Source organism: Oncorhynchus mykiss, chromosome 11 (genome assembly GCF_013265735.2).
Source record: "Oncorhynchus mykiss isolate Arlee chromosome 11, USDA_OmykA_1.1, whole genome shotgun sequence".
Taxonomy (NCBI): Eukaryota; Metazoa; Chordata; class Actinopteri; order Salmoniformes; family Salmonidae; genus Oncorhynchus; species Oncorhynchus mykiss.
Genome location: NC_048575.1, coordinates 86,063,152 through 86,087,436, shown reverse-complemented (window position 1 = coordinate 86,087,436; position 24,285 = coordinate 86,063,152). Strand labels below are relative to the sequence as shown.

At 45.7% G+C, this 24,285-nt stretch overlaps 1 protein-coding gene across 1 annotated transcript in view; it reads left to right on the top strand.

Moving 5' to 3' along the window:
* tmem8b (transmembrane protein 8B) overlaps positions 1-24,285 on the top strand; it is a 190,897-nt gene that overhangs the window by 145,202 nt on the left and 21,410 nt on the right. The window contains exons 10-11 of the mRNA XM_036936604.1: positions 597-743; positions 19,690-19,806. Coding sequence (XP_036792499.1) covers positions 597-743; positions 19,690-19,806 — 264 coding nt within the window. The remainder of the gene's footprint in view (positions 1-596; positions 744-19,689; positions 19,807-24,285) is intronic.

Genomic DNA, 24,285 nt, shown 5'->3' with positions numbered 1-24,285 from the left:
CATTGTGTCCTGGCTGATTAGAAGCAACATCGTGTCCTGGCTGATCAGAAGCAACATCGTGTCCTGGCTGATGAGAAATTGTCCATTAGTCTCACTTGGAATTTTTGTCTCGTTACAATTTTCGTCAACAAAAATGAAAAGCAATTTGTCTCGTTATCGTCATTAGTTTTATTCAAGAAAAATTGTTTCAGCAAAGTTATTATTGATGAAATGAAATGAACACTGGTGTAATGGAACACCGACATAGAGCCCAGATTACCAAAATATTACTGATATTAAGTACTCAGACAATGTTTCTACATAACCCAACATGAAGATATACAGTTATTCACTACAAGGCTCTCTACCACCACCATGCTTCACCATAGGGATGGTGCCAGGTTCCCCATTCATGGCCTGCTCATTGTGGTATAGAAAAGCATGTGAACAATACACACTCCATGTTTTCAAAACTGAATACTTCACATTATCTTCCTTATTTTTATGAATGTAATTTATTTATTCCAGTTCTACCATTTTTTTATTTTCTTAGCTGTGTTCTATTCTAGTTCTACAATGCTACAGTATTTAATGTTATATATTGTGTGTAATTTCAGTTCTACCATGCGTGTGACCAGCCTGGTATCGTGGTGTTTTGTATCATGGAATACGATGTTCTCCAGTTCTGTGACTTTCTGGGTTCCCTCATGTCTGTCTGGGTCACCGTCATCTCTATGGCCCGGCTCAAGTCTATCATTAAACAGGTTAGTGCTCTATCCAACTCTATGCCCAGGCTCAAGTCTATCATCAAACAGGTTAGTTATGTATCACAGGGGGTTGGTGGCACCTTAATTGGGGAGGACGGGCTGGTGGTAATGGCTGGAGCGGCATAGTGGAACGGTATCAAATACATCAAACACATGGTGTCCAGGTCTTTAATGCCATTCCATTCTCTCCATTCAGGACATTATTATGAGACGTTCTCCCCTCAGCAGCCTCCTGTGTTATGTACAGGGCATTCAGAAAGTATTCAGACCCCTTGACTTGTAACACATTTTGTGACATCACAGCCTTTTTCTAAAATGGATTAAATGTTTTTTTCCTCATCAATGTACACACAATACCCCATAATGACATCACAATACCCCATAATGACATCACAATACCCCATAATGACAAAGCGGAAACAGGTTTTTAGACATTTTTGCAAATGTATTAAAAATAAAAAAACAGAAATACCTTAATTATATAAGCATTCAGATCCTTTGCTATGAGACTCGAAATTGTGCACAAGGATGGCGCCGACAGAGATGGTCGCCTCGCTTCGTGTTCTCAGGAAACTATGCACTATTTAGTTTTTTATGTATTATTTCTTACATTGTTACCCCAGGAAATATTAAGTCTTATTACATACAGCCGGGAGGAACTATTGGATATAAGAGCAACGTCAATTCACCAACATTACGACCAGGAATACGACTTTCCAGAAGCGGATCCTCTGTTTGGTCCATCACCCAGAACAATGGATCGGATCCCAGTAGGCGACCCGAAACAATGACGCTGCAGAAAGGGCAGACGGAGCGGTCTTCTGGTCAGGCTCCGTAGATGGGTTCATCGCTCAACGCTCCCGAGTTTACTACTCGCCAATGTCCAGTCTCTTGACAACAAGGTAGACGAAATCCGAGCAAGGGTTGCCTTCCAGAGAGACATCAGAGATTGTAACATTCTCTGTTTCACGGAAACATGGCATTATAACATACGTTATCAGAGTCGGTACAGCCACCCGGTTTCTTCACGCATCGCTCCGACAGAAACAAACATCTCTCTGGTAAGAAGAAGGGCGGGGGTGTATGCCTAATGATTAACAAGTTGTGGTGTGATCATAACAATATACAGGAACTCAAGTCCTTGTGTTCACCTGACCTAGAATTCCTTACTATCAAATGCCGACCACATTATCTACCAAGAGAATTCTCTTCGATTATAATCACAGCTGTGTATATCCCCCCTAAGCAGACACTTTGACGGCCCTGAAAGAACTTAATTGAACTCTATGTAAACTGGAAACCACATGTATATCCTGAGGCTGCATTTATTGTAGCTGGGGATTTTAACAAAGCTAATCTGAAAACAAGGCTCCCTCATTTTTATCAGCATATCGAATGCCGACCCGGGCTGGCAATTCTGGATCATTGCTACTCTAACTTCCGTGATGCATACAAAGCCCTCCCTCGCCCTCTTTTTTGGCAAATCTGACCATGACTCCATTTTGTTGCTCCCAGCCTATAGACAGAAACAAAAAAACGCCCGTGCTCAGGTCTGTTCAACGCTGGTCTGACCAATCTGATTCCACGCTTCAAGAATGCTTCGATCACGTGGACTGGGATATGTTCCGGATAGCCTCAGACAATAACATTGATGTATACGCTGATTCGGTGAGCGAGTTTATTAGCAAGTGCATTGGTGATGTTGTACCCACGGTAACTATTAAAACCTTCCCCAACCAGAAACCGTGGATTGATGGCAGCATTCACGCAAAACTGAAAGCGCGAACCACTGCTTTTATTCAGGGCAAGGCGACCGGAAACATGACCGAATACAAACAGTGTAGCTATTCCCTCCACAAGGCAATCAAACAAGCTAAGCATCAGTATAGAGACAATGTAGAGTCGCAATTCAACTGCTCAGACACGAGACGTATCTGGCCGGGTCTACAGTCAATCATGGATTACAAAAAAATCTCAGCCCCGTCATGGATACTGATGTCTTGCTCCCAGACAAACTAAACAACTTCTTTGCTCGCTTTAAGAACAATACAGTGCCACTGACACGGCCTGCTACCAAAACCTGCGGGCTCTCCTTCACCGCAGCCAACATGAGTAAAATATTTAAACGTGTTAACCCTTGCAAGGCTGCCGGCCCAGACGGCATCCCCAGCCACGTCTTCAGGGCATGGTCAGACCAGCTGGCTGGTGTGTTTACGGACATATTCAATCAACCCTTATCCCAGTCTGCTGTCCCCACATGCTTCAAGATGGCCAACATTGTTCCTGTTCCCTAGAATGCTAAGTTAACTGAGCTAAATTACTATCGCCCAGTAGCACTCACTTCCATCATCATGAAGTGCTTTGAGAGACTAGTCAAGGACCATATCACCTCCACCCTACCTGACACCCTAGACCCACTCCAATTTGCGTACAGCCCCAATAGGTCCACAGACGGCGCAATCGCAATCACACTGCATACTGTCCTAACCCATCTGGACAAGAGGAATACCTATGTAAGAATGCTGTTCATTGACTACAGGTCAGCATTTAACACCATAGTACCCTCCAAACTCGTCATTAAGCTCGAGACCCTGGGAGTGTGGTGTCAGGAAAATAACCTCACACTCAACATCAACAAAACAAAGGAGATGATCGTGGACTTCAGGAAACAGCAGAGGGAGCACCCCCCTATCCACATCGATGGGACAGTAGTGGAGAAGGTGCAAAGTTTTAAGTTCCTCTGCGTACACATCATGGATACACTGAAATGTTCCACCCACACAGACAGCGTTGTGAAGAAGGCGCAACAGCCCCTCTTCAATCTCGGGAGGCTGAAGTAAATTGGCTGTCATCGAAAACACTCACAAACTTTTACAGATGCACAATCGAGAGCATCCTGGCGGGCTGTATCACCGCCTGGTACGGCAACTGCTCCGCCCACAACCGTAAGGCTCTCCAGTGGGTAGTGAGGTCTGCACAACGCATCACCGGGGGCAAACTACCTGCCCTCCAGGACACCTACACCACCCGATGTCACAGGAAGGCCAAAAAGATAATTAAGGACTTCAACCACCCGAGCCTCTGCCTGTTCACCCCTCTATCATCCAGAAGGCGAGGTCAGTACAGGTGCATCAAAGCTGGGACCGAGAGACTGAAAAACAGCTTCTATCTCAAGGCCATCAGACTGTTAAACAGCCATCAATAACATTGAGTGGCTGCTGCCAACATACTGACTAAAATCTCTAGCCACTTTAATAATAAAAAATTGGATGTAATAAATGTATCACTAATCACTTAAACAATGCCATTTTATATAATGTTTACATACCGTACATTGCTCATCTCATATGTACATACTGTACTCTATACCATCTACTGCATCTTGCCTATGCCTCACGGCCATCGCTCATCCATATATGTACATGTACCAAGCATCATGCTGTGGGGATGTTTTCAGCGGCAAGGACTGGGAGACTAGTCAGGATCGAGGGAAAGATGAACGGAGAAAAGTACAGAGAGATCCTTGATGAAAACTTGCTCCAGAGCACTCAGGACCTCAGACTGGGGCAAAAGTTCTCCTTCCAACAGGACAATGACCCTAAGCACACAGCCAAGACAAAACAGGAGTGGCTTTGAGACAAGTCTCTAAATGTTCTTGAATGGCCCAACCAGAGCCCGAACTTGAACTTGATTTAACATCTCTGGAGAGACCTGAAAATAGCTGTGCAGCGACCCTCCCCATCCATCCTGACAGAGCTTGAGATGATCTGCAGAGAAGAATGGGAGAAACTCCCCAAATACAGGTGTGCCAAGCTTGTAGGGTCAGACCCAAGAAGACTCAAGGCTGTGATCACTGTCATAGGTGCTTCAACAAAGTACTGAGTAAAAGGTCTGAATACTTATGTAAATGTGATATTTAAGTTTTTTATTTGTAGTAAATTTGCAAATATTTCTAAAATCCTATTTTTGATTTGTTGTTATGGGGTATTGTGTCTAGATTGATGAGGGGGGGGGGGGAAACAATTGAAATCAATTTTAGAATAAGGCTGTAACATAACAAGATGTGGAAAAATTCAAGGGGTCTGAATACTTTCCTAATGCACTGATGTAAATGATTAATGTGTGTATTATGTAGTAGTGTGTCTATGTTGTTTTAATGTATCTTCCACATTCATACTAATATATATACTATATATACACTAAACAAACATATGACATCAAATAGGGGTTCAACTGACTGACAAAATAAAGAGGTCAATTGTTGGCCAAAATTACAATATTTACGCAAAAATCTAAATGCAACATGCAACAATTTCAAATATTTAACCGAGTTACAGTCAATTGAAATAAACTCATTTTAGGCCCTAATCTATGGGATTTCACATGACTGGGAATACAGATATGACTCTGATGGTCACAGATACCATAAAAAAAGGTAGGGGTGTGGATCAGAAAACCAGTCAGTATCTGGTGTGACCACCATTTTCCTCATGCAGCTTGACACATCTCCTTCACATAGAGTTGATCAGGCTGTTAATTGTGGCCTGTGGAATGTTGTCCCACTCCTCTGTGTGAAGTTGCTGGATATTGGCAGGAACTGGAACATTCTGTCGTACACATTGATCCAGAGCATCCCAAACATGCCCAATAGGTGATATGTCTGGTGAGTATGCAGGCCATGGAAGAACTGGGACACTTTTAACTGGGACATTTCTAGGAATTGTGTTCAGATGACATGGGGCCTTGCATTATCATGCTCTCATATGGCTCATCGTCAGACAGACAAAGGACACTGTTCTCTTTCACGGTTTATTCTGCAACAATGTGTAAACTTCAGAACAGCTGCAAACCCACCATGGATCAATCAAGAGTTTAACAACCCTTTGACCAGAACTCTACTAATTTTAGAAAACTTACATTTATACAGTGCCTTGCGAAAGTATTCGGCCCCCTTGAACTTTGCGACCTTTTGCCACATTTCAGGCTTCAAACATAAAGATATAAAACTGTATTTTTTTGTGAAGAATCAACAACAAGTGGGAAACAATCATGAAGTGGAACGACATTTATTGGATATTTCAAACTTTTTTAACAAATCAAAAACTGAAAAATTGGGCGTGCAAAATTATTCAGCCCCCTTAAGTTAATACTTTGTAGCGCCACCTTTTGCTGCGATTACAGCTGTAAGTCGCTTGGGGTATGTCTCTATCAGTTTTGCACATCGAGAGACTGACATTTTTTTCCCATTCCTCCTTGCAAAACAGCTCGAGCTCAGTGAGGTTGGATGGAGAGCATTTGTGAACAGCAGTTTTCAGTTCTTTCCACAGATTCTCGATTGGATTCAGGTCTGGACTTTGACTTGGCCATTCTAACACCTGTATATGTTTATTTTTGAACCATTCCATTGTAGATTTTGCTTTATGTTTTGGATCATTGTCTTGTTGGAAGACAAATCTTCGTCCCAGTCTCAGGTCTTTTGCAGACTCCATCAGGTTTTCTTCCAGAATGGTCCTGTATTTGGCTCCATCCATCTTCCCATCAATTTTAACCATCTTCCCTGTCCCTGTTGAAGAAAAGCAGGCCCAAACCATGATGCTGCCACCACCATGTTTGACAGTGGGGATGGTGTGTTCAGCTGTGTTGCATTTACGCCAAACATAACGTTTTGCATTGTTGCCAAAAAGTTCAATTTTGGTTTCATCTGACCAGAGCACCTTCTTCCACATGTTTGGTGTGTCTCCCAGGTGGCTTGTGGCAAACTTTAAACAACACTTTTTATGGATATCTTTGAGAAATGGCTTTCTTGCCACTCTTCCATAAAGGCCAGATTTGTGCAATATACGACTGATTGATGTCCTATGGACAGAGTCTCCCACCTCAGCTGTAGATCTCTGCAGTTCATCCAGAGTGATCATGGGCCTCTTGGCTGCATCTCTGATCAGTCTTCTCCTTGTATGAGCTGAAAGTTTAGAGGGACGGCCAGGTCTTGGTAAATTTGCAGTGGTCTGATACTCCTTCCATTTCAATATTATCGCTTGCACAGTGCTCCTTGGGATGTTTAAAGCTTGGGAAATCTTTTTGTATCCAAATCCGGCTTTAAACTTCTTCACAACAGTATCTCGAACCTGCCTGGTGTGTTCCTTGTTCTTCATGATGCACTCTGCGCTTTTAACGGACCTCTGAGACTATCACAGTGCAGGTGCATTTATACGGAGACTTGATTACACACAGGTGGATTGTATTTATCATCATTAGTCATTTAGGTCAACATTGGATCATTCAGAGATCCCCACTGAACTTCTGGAGAGTTTGCTGCACTGAAAGTAAAAGGGCTGAATAATTTTGCACGCCCAATTTTTCAGTTTTTGATTTGTTAAAAAAGTTTGAAATATCCAATAAATGTCGTTCCACTTCATGATTGTGTCCCACTTGTTGTTGATTCTTCACAAAAAAATACAGTTTTATATCTTTATGTTTGAAGCCTGAAATGTGGCAAAAGGTCGCAAAGTTCAAAGGGGCCGAATACTTTCGCAAGGCACTGTATATACATATATATATATATATTTATATCCAGTTGAAGTCAGAAGTTTACATACACCTTAGCCAAATACATTAATCCTAGTTAAAATACCCTGTTTTAGGTCAGTTAAGATCACCACTTCATTTTAAGAATGTGAAATGTCAGAATAATAGTAGAGAGTGATTTATTTCAGCCTTTTATTTCTTTCATCACATTCCCAGTGAGTCAGAAGTTTACATACACTCAATTAGTATTTGGTAGCATTGCCTTTAAATTGTTTATCTTGGGTCAAACGTTTCGGGTAGCCTTCCACAAGCTTCCCACAATAAGTTGGGTGAATGTTGGCCCATTCCTCCTGACAGAGCTGCTGTAACTGATTCAGGTTTGTAGGCCTTCTTACTTGCGCACACTTTTTCAGTTATGCCCACAAATTTTCTATAGGATTGAGGTCAGGGCTTTGTGATGGCCACTCCAATACCTTGACTTTGTTGTCCTTAAGCCATTTTGCCACAACTTTGGATGTCTGCTTCAGGTCATTGTCCATTTGGAAGACCCATTTGCGACCAAGCTTTAACTTCCTGACTGATGTCTTGAGAAGTTGCTACAATATATCCAAATAATTTTCCTCTCTCATGATGTCATCTATTTTGTGAAGTGCACCAGTCCCTCCTGCAGCAAAGCACCCCCACAACATGATGCTGCCACCCCGTGCTTCACGGTTGGGATGGTGTCCTTCGGCTTGCGAGCCTCCCACTTTTTCCTCCAAACATAACGATGGTCATTATGGCCAAACAGTTTCATCAGACCAAAAAGTACAAAAAAAAGTACAAAAAGTACGATCTTTGTCCCCATGTGCAGTTGCAAACCGTAGTCTGGCTTTTTTTATGGCGATTTTGGAACAGTGGCTTCTTCCTTGCTGAGTGGCATTTCAGGTTATCATCTTCAAATAATATTTTTGCAGGAATCTCCTTGCGAATGATTTTGCCGAAGATTGTATTACCGCCGGGCTGGGCAACCTGAGCTTTTGCTATCGATATAGGACTCGTTTTACTGTGGATATAGATACTTTTGTACCTGTTTCCTCCAGCATCTTCACAAGGTCCTTTGCTGTTGTTCTGGGATTGATTTGCACTTTTCACACAAAAGTACGTTCATCTCTAGGAGACAGAACACGTCTCCTTCCTGAGCGGTATGACGGCTGCATGGTCCCATCGTGTTTATACTTGCGTACTATTGTTTGTACAGATAAACGTGGTACCTTCAGCTGTTTGGAAATTGCTCCCAAGGAGGAACTAGACTTGTGGAGGTCTACAATTTGTTTTCGAAGGTCTTGGCTGATTTCCTTTGATTTGCCCATGATGTCAAGCAAAGAGACACCGAGTATGACTCAAATGATGTCAATTAGCCTATCAGAAGCTTCTAAAGCCATGACATCAATTTCTGGAATTTTCCAAGCTGTTTAAAGGCACAGTCAACTTAGTGTATGTTAACTTCTGACCCACTGGAATTGTGATGCAGTGAATTATAAGTGAAATAATCTGTCTGTAAAAAAAAAAATTGTTGGGAAAATGACTTGTGTCATGCACAAAGTAGATGTCCTAACCTGACTTGCCACAACTATAGTTTGTCAACAAGAAATTTGTGGAGTGAATGAAAAACAAGTTTTAATGACGCCAACCTAAGTGTATGTAAACTTTCGACTTCAACTGTGTACAGTATATATATATTTATATTTATACAGGGATGCGTATACTCACATAATACAACAGATGGCTCCACATACTGTACATAACTTGGCTCCTTAAAAATGACAACTCATACAACTAAAGATGTCTATTTCAACCCTGTTACACAACAACTGAAGTTGGGTACGATGGTACCAGGTCAAGACGCTCTTCCCTGAGACGGTTTCTGAAAGTCTGTGCAGAAATTCTTCAGTTATGCAAATCCCCAGTTTCATCAGCTGTCCGGGTGGAGTTGCTGGGCTGGCGTTGTTACACGTGGTCTGCGGTTATGAGGCCGGTTGGACGTACTGCCAAATTCTCTTAAACGACGTAGGAGAGGCGGCTTATGGTAGAGAAATTAAAATGTATTTCTCTGGCAACAGCTCTGGTGGACATTCCTGCAGTCGGCATGCCAATTGCACGCTCCCTCAAAACTTGAGACATCTGTGGCATTGTGTTGCGTGACAAAACATTTTAGAGTGGGCTTTTATTGTCCACAGCACAAGGTGCACCTTTGTAATGATCGTGCTGTTTAATAATCAGCTTCTTGATATTCCACACCTGTCAGGTGGATGGATTATCTTGGTAATGTAGGAATGCTCACTAACAGGGATGTAAACACATTTGTGCACAACAAAACAATTTAAGAGAAATAAGTGAGTATGGAACATTTCTATGATCTTTTATTTCAGCTCATGAAACAATGGGACCAACACTTTACATGTTGTGTTCATATTTTTGTTCAGAATAGTTAATCTCCATAGATAATCTACACATTACAGAGACATACAGTAGAACCACTTTCACATTAGAGAGAAGTAGATAAGCTGATACAAAGATATAGGAGTCAGTAATCTGTCACCGTTTATTCTCTGGTTGTTGACATTCTGCTGTATTCAACAGTAAACACTAGCGGGAACTTCCTCCGTTCTTCTCGCTCTACCTCTCTCCATCCCTCTCTCCTTCTGTCTCACTGACAGAGACAAAATGAGTGACAAAGAGAGAGAGAGAGAAAGGGAAAGAATGGGAGAGAAGTGGAGAGAGTGATGAAGAAATATTGAGAGAGAGAGAGAGCGAAAGAGGGAAAGAGAGAGTGCCCGACCAAACATCTGCTGTCTTCTAGAGGTTTTCATTTTGCTGAGCAGTGCAGAACGCAGCCACTAATCAAATCACACATGTCAGACTGGCAGGGGAGGAGAGCTTTGTGTGTGCGTTTGTGTTTGTGTGTGTGTGTGTGTGTGTGTGTGTGTGTGTGTGTGTGTGTGTGTGTGTGTGTGTGTGAGAGAGTGTGATGTGTGAGTGAGTGAGTGAGTGAGTGAGTGAGTGAGTGAGTGAGTGTGTGTGTGTGTGTGTGTGTGTGTGTGTGTGTGTGTGTGTGTGTGTGTGTGTGTGTGTGTGTGTGTGTGTGTGTGTGTGTGTGTGTGTGTGTGTGTGTGTGTGTGTGAGAGAGAGTGTGATGTGTGAGTGAGTGAGTGAATGAGTGAGTGAGTGAGTGAGTGAGTGAGTGAGTGAGTGAGTGAGTGATCAGCACCTGCTAGAAGTATGATGTAAACTGCTCACTGCTGCAGCCTGATGGTGTAGCCAGCCTGATGGTGCAGTCTGATGGTGTAGCCAGCCTGATGGTGCAGTCTGATGGTTTAGCCAGCCTGATGGTGCAGTCTGATGGTGTAGCCAGCCTGATGGTGCAGTCTAATGGTGCAGCCTGATGGTGCAGTCTGATGGTGCAGCCTGATGGTGTAGCCAGCCTGATGGTGCAGCCTGATGATGCAGCCAGTCTGATGGTGCAGTCTGATGGTGCAGCCTGATGGTGCAGCCTGATGGTGCAGCCAGTCTGATGGTGCATTCTGATGGTGTAGCCAGCCTGATGGTGCAGCCTGATGGTGCAGCCTGATGGTGCAGCCAGCCTGATGGTGCAGCCTGATGGTGCAGCCAGCCTGATGGGGCAGCCTAATGGTGCAGCCAGTCTGATGGTGCAGCCAGTCTGTTGGTACAGTCTGATGGTGCAGCCAGTCTGATGGTGCAGCCAGTCTGATGGTACAGCCAGTCTGATGGTGCAGTCTGATGGTGCAGTCTGATGGTGCAGTCTGATGGTACAGTCTGATGGTGCATTCTGATGGTGCAGCCACTCTGATGGTGCAGCCAGTCTGATGGTGCAGCCAGTCTGATGGTGCAGCCTGATGGTGCAGCCAGCCTGATGGTGCAGTCTCATGGTGCAGCCTGATGGTGCAGTCTGATGGTGCAGCCTGATGGTGCAGCCTGATGGTGCAGAGAGTCTGATGGTGCAGCCAGTCTGATGGTGCAGTCAGCCTGATGGTGCAGCCAGCCTGATGGTGCAGCCAGTCTGATGGTGCAGCCAGTCTGATGGTGCAGTCAGTCTGATGGTGCAGCCAGCCTGATGGTGCAGCCTGATGGTGCAGCCTGATGGTGCAGCCAGCCTGATGGTGCAGCCAGCCTTATGGTGCAGCCTGATGGTGCAGCCATTCTGATGGTGCAGCCAGTCTGAAGGTGCAGCCTGATGGTGCAGCCTGATGAGCCAGCCTGATGGTACAGTCTGGTGGTGCAGCCAGTCTGATGGTACAGTCTGATGGTGCAGCCAGCCTGATGGTGCAGCCTGATGGTGCAGCCAGTCTGATGGTGTAGCCAGTCTGATGGTGCAGTCTGATGGTGCAGCCAGTCTGATGGTGTAGCCAGTCTGATGGTGCAGCCAGCATGATGGTGCAGCCAGCCTGATGGTGCAGCCTGATGGTGCAGCCAGCCTGATGGTGCAGCCTGATGGTGCAGCCAGTCTGATGGTGCAGCCAGCCTGATGGTGCAGCCAGCCTGATGGTTGCAGCCAGTCTGATGGTGTAGTCTGATGGTGCAGCCAGTCTGATGGTGTAGCCAGTCTGATGGTGCAGTCAGCCTGATGGTACAGTATGATGATGCAGCCAGTCTGATGGTGCAGCCAGCCTGATGGTGCAGCCTGATGGTGTAGCCAGCCTGATGGTGCAGCCAGCCTGATGGTGCAGCCTGATGGTGCAGCCAGTCTGATGGTGTAGCCAGTCTGATGGTGCAGCCAGCCTGAATGTGCAGCCTGATGGTGCAGCGAGCCTGATGGTGCAGCCAGCCTAATGGTGCAGCCTTATGGTGCAGCCAGTCTGATGGTGTAGCCAGTGTGATGGTGCAGCCAGTCTGATGGTGCAGTCTGATGGTGCAGCCAGTCTGATGTTGTAGCCAGTCTGATGGTGCAGCCAGCCTGATGGTGCAGCCTGATGGTGCAGCCAGCCTGATGGTGCAGCCTGATGGTGCAGCCAGTCTGATGGTGTAGCCAGTCTGATGGTGCAGCCAGTCTGACGGTACAGTCAGCCTGATGGTGTAGCCAGTCTGATGATGCAGCCTGATGGTGCAGTCTGATGGTGCAGCCAGTCTGATGGTCTAGCCAGTCTGATGGTGCAGTCTGATGGTGCAGCCTGATGGTGCAGCCTGATGGTGCAGCCTGATGGTGCAGCCAGCCTGATGGTGCAGCCTGATGGTGCAGCCAGTCTGATGGTGCAGCCAGCCTGGTGGTGCAACCAGCCTGATGGTGCAGCCAGTCTGATGGTGTAGCCAGTCTGGTGGTGCAGCCAGGCTGATGGTACAGTCTGATGGTGCAGCCAGCCTGATGGTGCAGCCAGCCTGATGGTGCAGCCTGATGGTGCAGCCAGTCTGATGGTGTAGCCAGTCTGATGGTGCAGTCTGATGGTTTAGCCAGTCTGATGGTGTAGCCAGTCTGATGGTGCAGCCAGCCAGATGGTGCAGCCTGATGGTGCAGCCAGCCTGATGGTGCAGCCAGCCTGATGGTGCAGCCAGTCTGATGGTGTAGCCAGTCTGATGGTGCAGCCAGCCTGATGGTGCAGCCAGCGTGATGGTGCAGCCAGTCTGATGGTGTAGCCAGTCTGGTGGTGCAGCCAGTCTGATGGTGCAGTCTGATGGTGTAGCCAGTCTGATGGTGCAGCCAGCCTGATGGTACAGTCTGATGATGCAGCCAGTCTGATGGTGCAGTCAGCCTGATGGTGCAGCCAGCCTGATGGTACAGCCAGTCTGATGGTGCAGCCAGTCTGATGGTGCAGCCTGATGGTGCAGCCTGAAGGTGCTGCCAGCCTAATGGTGCAGCCTGATGGTGCAGCCAGCCTGATGGTGCAGCCAGTCTGATGGTGCAGCCTGATGGTGCACCATGATGGTGCAGCCTGATGGTACAGTCTGGTGGTGCAGCCTGTCTGATTGTACAGTCTGATGGTGCAGCCAGCCTGATGATGCTGCCAGCCTTATGGTGCAGCCTGATGGTGCAGCCAGTCTGATGGTGTAGCCAGTCTGATGGTGCAGTCTGATGGTGCAGCCAGTCTGATGGTGTAGCCAGTCTGATGGTGCAGCCAGCCTGATGGTGCAGCCTGATGGTGCAGCCTGATGGTGCAGCCAGCCTGATGATGCAGCCAGTCTGTTGGTGCAGCCAGCCTGATGGTGCAGCCTGCCTGATGGTGCAGCCAGCCTGATGGTGCAGCCAGTCTGATGGTGCAGCCAGTCTGATGGTACAGCTAGTCTGATGGTGCAGTCTGATGGTGCAGTCTGATGGTACAGTCTGATGGTGCAGTCTGATGGTGCAGCCAGTCTGATGGTGCAAACTGATGGTGCATCCAGCCTGATGGTGCAGCCTGATGGTGCAGTCTGATGGTGCAGTCTGATGGTGCAGCCTGATGGTGCAGACAGTCTGATGGTGCAGCCAGTCTGATGGTGCAGTCAGCCTGATGGTGCAGCCTGATGGTGCAGCCTGATGGTGCAGCCTGATGGTGCTGCCAGCCTAATTGTGCAGCCTGATAGTGCAGCCAATCTGATGGTGCAGCCTGATGGTGCAGCCTGATGGTGCTGCCAGCCTAATGGTGCAGCCTGATGGTGCAGCCAATCTGATGGTGCAGCCTGATGGTGCACCATGATGGTGCAGCCTGATGGTGCAGCCAGCCTGATGGTACAGTCTGGTGGTGCAGCCTGTCTGATGATACAGTCTGATGGTGCAGCCAGCCTGATGGTGCTGCCAGCCTTATGGTGCAGCCTGATGGTGCAGCCAGTCTGATGGTGTAGCCAGTCTGATGGTGCAGCCAGCCTGATGGTGCAGCCTGATGGTGCAGCCAGCCTGATGGTGCAGCCAGCCTGATGGTGCAGCCTGATGGTGCAGCCAGTCTGATGGTGTAGCCAGTCTGATGGTGCAGCCAGCGTGATGGTGCAGCCTGATGGTGTAGCCAGTCTGATGGTGCAGCCAGTCTGATGGTGCAGCCTGATGGTGCAGCCAGTCTGATGGTGCAGCCTGATGGTGCAGCCTGATGGTCCATCCAGTCTGATGGTGCAGCCTGATGGTGCAGCCTGATGGTGCAGTCTGATGGTGCAGCCTGATGGTGCAGCCTGATGGTGCAGTCTAATGGTGCAGCCTGATGGTGCAGCCAGTCTGATGGTGCAGCCAGCCTGATGGTGCAGCCTACCTTTTCTGTCTGTCTGTCTGTCTGTAGGTGTTTAACCCTGTCTGTCTGTCTGTCTGTCTGTCTGTCTGTCTGTAGGTGTTTAACCCTCTCTATCCTGTCTGTCTGTCTGTCTGTCTGTCTGTCTGTCTGTCTGTCTGTCTGTCTGTTAACCCTCTCTGTCCTGTCTGTCTACCGATGGCCCGGCAAGCTGTCTGAATCGCCGTGACCCCAACCAACCTCACTAATCCTCTCATGTCTGTCTGTCTGACCCTCTCAATCCTGTCTGTCTGTCTGTCTGTCTGTCTGTCTGTCTGTCTGTCTGTCTGTCTGTCGGTGTGTTAACCTGGCTAAGTCCAAGATGGCATAGCAGTCAGACGTCCTTTGTCCTCGTCTTGTCATGTCCCGTGTATATATATATATTTATATCTTTCTTCGCATATCTTTTATATATTTTCTTTTCCAAAAACTCAACTTCAAAACACTCTCCTGCAACCTGCCTCACCAATTTAAAAAAAAGTATTATTTACCTGAAATCTGAAATCGACAATAGAAGCTAGCCAGAAGCTAACCAGAAGCTAGCCAGAAGCTAACCAGAAGCTAGCCAGAAGCTAGCCAGTTTACTCGCTAACGTTAGTATTCAGCTAACCACGGTTGATGGTCATCAGCTATCCTTTACCTCGAAAAGCTTTCGCCAGAACATACTGGACCTATTTTTCTCTCCATATCCCCGGATTTCAACCGAAAGCTCTGGACATTTATACCTGGATCTCGCAGCTAGCTGCTATCCGTGTAACTACTGGCTTACTTCGATCCCGGAGCAAAACATCAATTATTCCGGAGCTGAAGAGTTCCATCAGCCACTCCTGGGCTACAATCACCTATCCGGACCCGTTTTACTTCCGACGCGGAGCCCCACCGGGCCTTCACGACTGGACTACCGACGTTATCTGCCCGAGGGAGTTGTCCAACTGGCCCCTGCGTCGCGACGTTACCTGAACGCCCATCTGTGGCCCGCTAATCGTTAGCAGTCTTATCGGCTGGTGTCTGAATAGGTCTATTGGACAAATTTTTCTTGGGTCACTATAACTATATCTATCTTGCCAATTGGATTGATCCCCTCTACCACATGGTACCCCACTAATCTACCGACGGAAATGCACGAGGTGGCTAAAAACAGACCTCCATCCTATGCTAGTGTAACAGTATAGACTTTGCGCCCGTCCCCTCGCCCAGACCTGGGCGCGAGCCAGGGACGCTCTGCACACGTCAACAGTCACCTTCGAAGCATCGTTACCCATCGCTCCACAAAAGCCGCAGCCCTTGCAGAGCAAGGGGAACCACTACTTCAAGGTCTCAGAGCAAGTGACGTCACTCGACTAAGCATGCCTCTCCTTAATGTCTATATGCCTTGTCCATTGCTGTTCTGGTTAGTGTTTATTGGCTTATTTCACTGTAGAGCCTCTAGTCCTGCTCACTATACCTTATCCAACCTATTAGTTTCACCACCCACACATGCAATGACATCTCCTGGTTTCAATTATGTTTCTAGAGACAATATCTCTCTCATCATCACTCAATACCTAGGTTTACCTCCACTGTGTTCACATCCTACCATACCTTTGTCTGTACATTATACCTTGAAGCTATTTTATCGCCCCCAGAAACCTCCTTTTACTCTCTGTTCCGGACGTCCTAGACGACCAATTCTCATAGCTTTTAGCCGTACCCTTATCCTTCTCCTCCTCTGTTCCTCTGGTGATATAGAAGTGAATCCAGGCCCTGCAGTGCCTAGCTCCACTCCAATTCCCCAGGCTCTCTCATTTGTTGACTTCTGTAACCATAAAAGCATTGGTTTCATGCATGTTAACATTAGAAGCCTCCTCACTAAGTTTGTTTTATTCACTGCTTTAGCACACTCCGCCAACCCAGATTTTCTAGCCGTGTCTGAATCCTGGCTTAGGAAGACCATCAAAAATTCTGAAATCTCCATCCCTAACTACAACATTTTCAGACAAGATAGAGCGGCCAAAGGGGGCGGTGTTGCAATCTACTGCAGAGATAGCCTGCAGAGTCCTACTATCCAGGTCTGTACCCAAACAATTTGAACTTCTACTTTTAAAAATCCTCCTCTCTAAAAACAAGTATTTCACTGTTGCCACCTGCTATAGACCACCCTCTGCCCCCAGCTGTGCTCTGGACACCATATGTGAACTGATTGCCCATCTATCTTCAGAGCTCGTGCTGCTAGGTGACCTAAACCGAAACATGCTTAACACCCCAGCCATCCTACAATCTAAGCTTGGTGCCCTCAATCTCACACAAATTATTAATGAACCTACCAGGTACCACCCCAAAGCCTTAAACACGGGCACTCTCATAGATATCATCCTAACCAACTTGCCCGCTACATACACCTCTGCTGTTTTCAACCAAGATCTCAGCGATCACTGCCTCATTGCTTGCATCTTTAATGGGTCAGCTTTCAAACGACCTCCACTCATCACTGTCAAACACACCGTAAAACACTTCAGCGAGCAGGCCTTTCTAATAGACCTGGCTGGGGTATCCTGGAAGGATGTTGACCTCATCCCGTCGGTAGAGGACGCCTGGATAGTTTTTTTAAATGCCTTCCTCAACATCTTAAATAAGCATGTCATATTCAAGAAATGTAGAACCAGGAACAGATATAGCCTTGGTTCTATCCAGACCTGACTGCCTTTGACCAGCACAAAAACATCCTATGGCGTTCTGCATTAGCATCGAACAGGCCCCATGATATGCAACTTTTCAGGGAAGCTAGAAACCAATATTCACAGGCAGGTAGAAAAGTTAAACAGATCACTGACCATTTCGAATCCCACCGTACCTTCTCCGCTATGCAATCTGGTTTCAGAGCTGGTCATGGGTGCACCTCAGCCACGCTCAAGGTCCTAAACGACATCATAACCGCCATCGATAAAAGACAATACTGTGCAGCCGTATTCATTGACCTGGCCAAGGCTTTCAACTCTGTCAGTCACCACATCCTCATCGGCAGACTCGAGAGCCTTGGTTTCTCAAATGATTTCCTCGCCTGGTTCACCAACTACTTCTCTGACAGAGTTCAGTGTGTCAAATCGGAGGGCCTGTTGTCCGGGCCTCTGGCAGTCTCTATAGGGGTGCCACAGGATTCAATTCTTGGGCCGACTCTCTTCTCTGTATACATCAATGATATCGTGCTTGGCCTCCCGGGTGGCGCAGTGGTTAAGGGCGCTGTACTGCAGCGCCAGCTGTGCCATCAGAGTCCCTGGGTTCGCGCCCAGGCTCTGTCGTAACCGGCCGCGACCGGGAGGTCCGTGGGGCGACGCACAATTGGCCTAGCGTCGTCCGAGTTAGGGAGGGCTTGGTCGGTAGGGATGTCCTTGTCTCATAGCGCACCAGCGACTCCTGTGGCGGGCCGGGCGCAGTGCGCGCTAGCTGTGCCAGCTGTGCCATCAGAGTCCCTGGGTTCGCGCCCAGGCTCTGTCGTAACCGGCCGCGACCGGGAGGTCCGTGGGGCGATGCACAATTGGCCTAGCGTCGTCCGGGCTTGGTCGGAAGGGATGTCCTTGTCTCATCGCGCACCAGCGACTCCTGTGGCGGGCCGGGCGCAGTGCGCGCCAGGTGCACGGTGTAGCCTCCGACACATTGGTGTGGCTGGCTTCCGGGTTGGATGCGCGCTGTGTTAAGAAGCAGTGCGGCTGGTTGGGTTGTGTATCGGAGGACTTTCAACCTTCGTCTCTCCCGAGCCCGTACGGGAGTTGTAGCGATGAGACAAGATAGTAGCTACTAAAACAATTGGATACCACGAAATTGGGGAGAAAAAGGGGTAAAAAAAATATATAATAATAATAATAATATCGCTCTTGCTGCTGGTGAGTCTCTGATCCACCCTACTTCTGGCCCCTATTTGGACACTGTGTTAACAACTCTCCTTCCGTGGCCTCCAATTGCTCTTAAATTCAAGTAAAACTAAATGCATGCTCTTCAACCGATCGCTGCCCGCACCCGCCCACCCATCTAGCATCACTACTCTGGACGGTTCTGACTTAGAATATGTGGACAACTACAAATGGTGTCTGGTTAGACTGTAAACTCTCCTTCCAGACTCACATCAAGCATCTCCAATCCAAAGTTAAATCTAGAATTGTCTTCCTATTTCGCAACAAAGCATCCTTCACTCATGCTGCCAAACATACCCTTGTAAAACTGACCATCCTACCGATCCTCGACTTCGGCGATGTCATCTACAAAATAGCCTCCAATATCCTACTCAATATATTGGGTGCAGTCTATCACAGTGCCATCCGTTTTGTCACCAAAGCCCCATATACTACCCACCATTGCGACCCGTACGCTCTCGTTGGCTGGCCCTCGCTTCATACTCGTCGCCAAACCCACTGGCTCCATGTCATCTACAAGACCCTGCTAGGTAAACTCCCCCCTTATCTCAGCTCGCTGGTCACCATAGCAGCACCCACCTGTAGCACGCGCTCTAGCAGGTATATCTCTCTGGTCACCCCCAAAACCAATTCTTCCTTTGGCCGCCTCTCCTTCCAATTCTCTGCTGCCAATGACTGGAACAAACAATCTCTGAAACTGGAAACACTTATCTCCCTCACTAGCTTTTAGCACCAGCTGTCAGAGCAGCTCACAGATTACTGCACCTGTACATAGCCCATCTATAATTTAGCCCAAACAACTACCTCTTTCCCTACTGTATTTATTTTATTTATTTATTTATTTATTTTGCTCCTTTGCACCCCATTATTTTTATTTCTACTTTGCACATTCTTCCACTGCAAATCTACCATTCCAGTGTTTTACTTGCTATATTGTATTTACTTTGCCACCATGGCCTTTTTTTGCCTTTACCTCCCTTATCTCACCTCATTTGCTCACATCGTATATAGACTTGTTTATACTGTATTATTGACTCCATATGATTTTACTCCATGTGTAACTCTGTGTCGTTGTATGTGTCGAACTGCTTTGCTTTATCTTGGCCAGGTCGCAGTTGTAAATGAGAACTTGTTCTCAACTGGCCTACCTGGTTAAATAAAGGTCATATAAATAAATAAATAAAATAACCCTCTCTATCATCTCTGTCTGTCTGTCTGTCTGTCTGTCTGTCTGTCTGTCTGTCTGTCTGTCTGTCTGTCTGTCTGTCTGTCTGTCTGTCTGTCGGTGTTTAACCCTCTCCCCTCGCTCTCCAGGTGCTGTATTTACTCGGGGCCATGACTCTCTCCATGGCTCTCCAGTTGGACCGTCACGGCCTGTGGAACCTCCTGGGACCGTCCCTCTTCGCCCTGGGCATCATGGCTGTAGCCTGGGTAAGAATGTCCCCAACACTTACATCCTTTGTCCACTCTCTGTCTGTCTGCCTGTCGTGAAAAAGGCGTGACAGTGACTCTTCCCCGTCAGGAGGTTGAAAAGGTTTGGCATGGGCCCTTTAATCCTGAAAAGGTTTGGCATGGGCCCTTTAATCCTGAAAAAGTTTGGCATGGGCCCTTTAATCTTGAAAAGGTTTGGCATGGGCCCTTTAATCTTGAAAAGGTTTGGCATGGGCCCTTCAATCTTGAAAATGTTTGGCATGGGCCCTTTAATCCTGAAAAGGTTTGGCATGGGCCCTTTAATCCTGAAAAAGTTTGGCATGGGCCCTTTAATCTTGAAAAGGTTTGGCATGGGCCCTTTAATCCTGAAAAGGTTTGGCATGGGCCCTTTAATCCTGAAAAAGTTTGGCATGGGCCCTTTAATCTTGAAAAGGTTTGGCATGGGCCCTTTAATCTTGAAAAGGTTTGGCATGGGCCCTTTAATCTTGAAAACGTTTGGCATGGGCCCTTTAATCCTGAAAAAGTTTGGCATGGGCACTTTAATCTTTAAAAGGTTTGGCATGGGCCCTTTAATCCTGAGAATGTTTGGCATGGGCCCTTTAATCTTGAAAAAGTTTGGCATGGGCCCTTTAATCTTGAAAAGGTTTGGCATGGGCCCTTTAATCCTGAAAAGGTTCTACACCTTTTACCACTGATATTGACTGGTTGCATCACTACTTGGCAACAGCACCGGCCTCGAACTTATGGTGCAACAGAGGGTTGTGTGTACTGCCCAGTACAATACTGGGGCCGCTCTCCCAGCCATCCAGGACATCTATCAGGCAGTGTGAAAAGAAGGCCTGGAAAATCGTCAAAGACTCCAACCACTCAAGCCATAGACTATTTTCTCTGCTGCCGCACGGCAAGAGGTACTGGTGCATCAAGTCTGACTCCATCAGGCTCTCGAACAGCGTCTATCTCCAAGCAATACTGACTGATAAAGAGCTGACAAAATAGCTACACGGACCGAGTTTACCTTGTATCTCTATTGACCTTTTATTTTCATCTTGGCACTCTCTATGCCCATTCACAGGTCCCTGCACACTACACACACACAAACACTCACTCCATTATTTTCTCACTCCTACATTTATACTGACTCTACACACCCACTCACCCACTCACATGCAGTGCCTTGCAAAAGTACTCATCCCCCTTGGCATTTTTCCTATTTTGTTGCATTACAACCTGTAATTTAAATTGATTTTTATTTGGATTTCATGTAATGGACATACACAAAATAGTCCCAATTGGTGAAGTGAAATGAAAAAAAAAAATGAAAAAAAAAATGAAAAGTGGTGTGTGCATATGTTTTCACCCCCTTTGCTATGAAGCCCCTAAATAGATCTGGTGCAACCAATTACCTTCAGAAGTCACATAATTAGTTAAATAAAGTCCACCTGTGTGCAATCTAAGTGTCACATGATCTGTCACACGATCTCAGTATATATACACCTGCTCTGAAAGGCCCTAGAGTCTGCAACACCACTGAACAAGGGGCACCACCAAGCAAGCCGCACCATGAAGACCAAGGAGCTCTCCAAACAGGTCGGGGACAAAGTTGTGGAGAAGTACAGATCCGGGTTGGGTTATAAAAAAACATCAGAAACTTTGTACATCCCACGGAGCACCATTAAATCCATTATTAAAACATGGAAAGAATATGGCACCACAACAAACCTGCCAAGAGAGGGCCGCCCACCTAAACTCACAGACCAGGCTAGAAGGGCATTAATCAGAGAGGCAGCAAAGAGACCAAAGAAAACCCTGAAGGAGCCACAAAGCTCCACAGCGGAGATTGGAGTATCTGTCCATAGGACCACTTTAAGCCGTACACTCCACAGAGCAGGGCTTTATGGAAGAGTGGCCAGAAAAAAAGCCATTGCTTAAAGAAAAAAAATAAGCAAACACGTTTGGTGTTCGCCAAAAGGCATGTTGGAGACTCTCCAAACATATGGAAGAAGGTACTCTGGTCAGATTAGACTAAAATTGAGCTTTTTGGCAATCAAGGAAAATGCTATATCTGGCGCAAACCCAACACCTCTCACCTCCCTGAGAATGCCATCCCCACAGTGAAGCATGGTGGTGGCAGCATCATGCTGTGGGGATGTTTTTCATCGGCGGAGACTGGGAAACTGGTCAGAAATGAAGGAATGATGTATGGCGCTAATTACAGAGAAATTCTTGAGGGAAACCTGTTTCATTCTTCCAGAGATTTGAGACTGGGACAGAGTAATACATTGATATTGATTATCACATTGCTTTGCTTTTGAGTTTTCAAGAAAGAAATTTCCCTGTACTTGTTGTGCATGTGACATTACGGCTTGAAACTTGACTGCTAAGTTGAGGAAGTATCCACAAAATGTTTGTATGTAAGTGGTGCAGAGATAATAACCAAACGGAATGGTGATAAAAGTTTACAAATTCAAACAAATCCAACTTTCGATGTTTCTATCCCTTTTCATCACGTTTTCGGAGATCGGCAAAGTGTTCTGAACTTCTGTTGTTCTATTCTGTGCTCAGAGTAAATCGGTAACCTAGGAGACAACAGGCAAGATGACGAGGGTTTGTGTTAAGGGTCTGTTAGAGAACAGAATGAGGGGTGGGAATGTTTCTGACAAAGCACATTCCATCTGTAAGCACAGTGTGTAGGTGATGAGGAGGTTGAGCCAAGGTGAAGGACTGTGGTTAACATGAAATACCTTTCGTCTTTTCACGAAGGACTATGTAGACCAAACACTGAGAGAGAGAGAGAAAAGAGTTCACAGAAAATTGCAAAGTAGTCAGGGACAGAGACAGGGACAGGGACAGAGACAGGGACAGGGACATGTTCTCTTGTCTCTACTTGGCTGATCTTAACAAGAACATCGTCACTTCCACTTCTAACAGTTAGCAGAGATAAATGTTGTAATCTACGAATCGAATTATATTCTGATAAATATTGTAATCTACGAATCTTATTTGTGCTGAGAAGTAAAGTTTATAAAAGAGAACGTGCTTGATCCATTTGTGAACTAAACTTTGTCATCATAAATAGTGCATAACAAGTTCAACAAGCATTTGAGAAGTGTATAAGGATAAAATAAATGCTAATTATATTCTGTAGTCACTGATAAATGATAATTATATTCTGTAGTCACTGATAAATGATAATTATATTCTGTAGTAACTGATAAATTATAATTCTATTCTGTAATCACTGATAAATTATAATTATATTCTGTAATCACTGATAAATTATAATTATATTCTGTAATCACTAATGAATGATAATTCTATTCTGTAGTAACTGATAAATTATAATTCTATTCTGTAATCACTGATAAATTATAATTATATTCTGTAATCACTGATAAATTATAATTATATTCTGTAATCACTGATGAATGATAATTATATTCTGTAGTCACTGATAAATTATAATTATATTCTGTAATCACTAATGAATGATAATTCTATTCTGTAGTAACTGATAAATTATAATTCTATTCTGTAATCACTGATAAATTATAATTATATTCTGTAATCACTGATAAATTATAATTATATTCTGTAATCACTGATGAATGATAATTATATTCTGTAGTCACTGATAAATGATAATTATATTCTGTAGTCACTGATAAATGATAATTATATTTTGTAGTCACTGATAAATGATAATTATATTCTGTAGTCACTGATAAATTATAAATATATTCTGTAATCACTGATAAATTATAATTATATTCTGTAATCACTGATAAATTATAAATATATTCTGTAATCAGTGATGAATGATAATTATATTCTGTAATCACTAATAAATGATAATTATATTCTGTAGTCACTGATGAATGATAATTATATTCTGTAATCAGTGATAAATTATAATTATATTCTGTAATCACTGATAAATTATAATTATATTCTGTAGTCACTGATAAATAAAAACCTAATGTTCTCCTAGTAACAGCAACTAGTGTGACACTGAGACTGAGATGACAGAGACCGCTGAGACTGAGATGACAGAGACCCCTGAGACTGAGATGACAGAGACCCCTGAGACTGAGATGACAGAGACCCTGAGACTGAGATGACAGAGACCCCTGAGACTGAGATGACAGAGACCCCTGAGACTGAGATGGCAGAGACCCCTGAGACTGAGATGGTAGAGACCACTGAGACTGAGATGACAGAGACCCATGAGACTGAGATGACAGACCCCTGAGACTGAGATGACAGAGACCCCTGAGACTGAGATGACAGAGACATCTGAGACTGAGATGACAGAGACCCCTGAGACTGAGATGACAGAGACCTCTGAGACTGAGATGACAGAGACCCCTGAGACTGAGATGATAGAGACCCCTGAGACTGAGATGACAGAGACCCCTGAGACTGAGATGACAGAGAACCCTGGGACTGAGATGACAGAGACCCCTGAGACTGAGATGACAG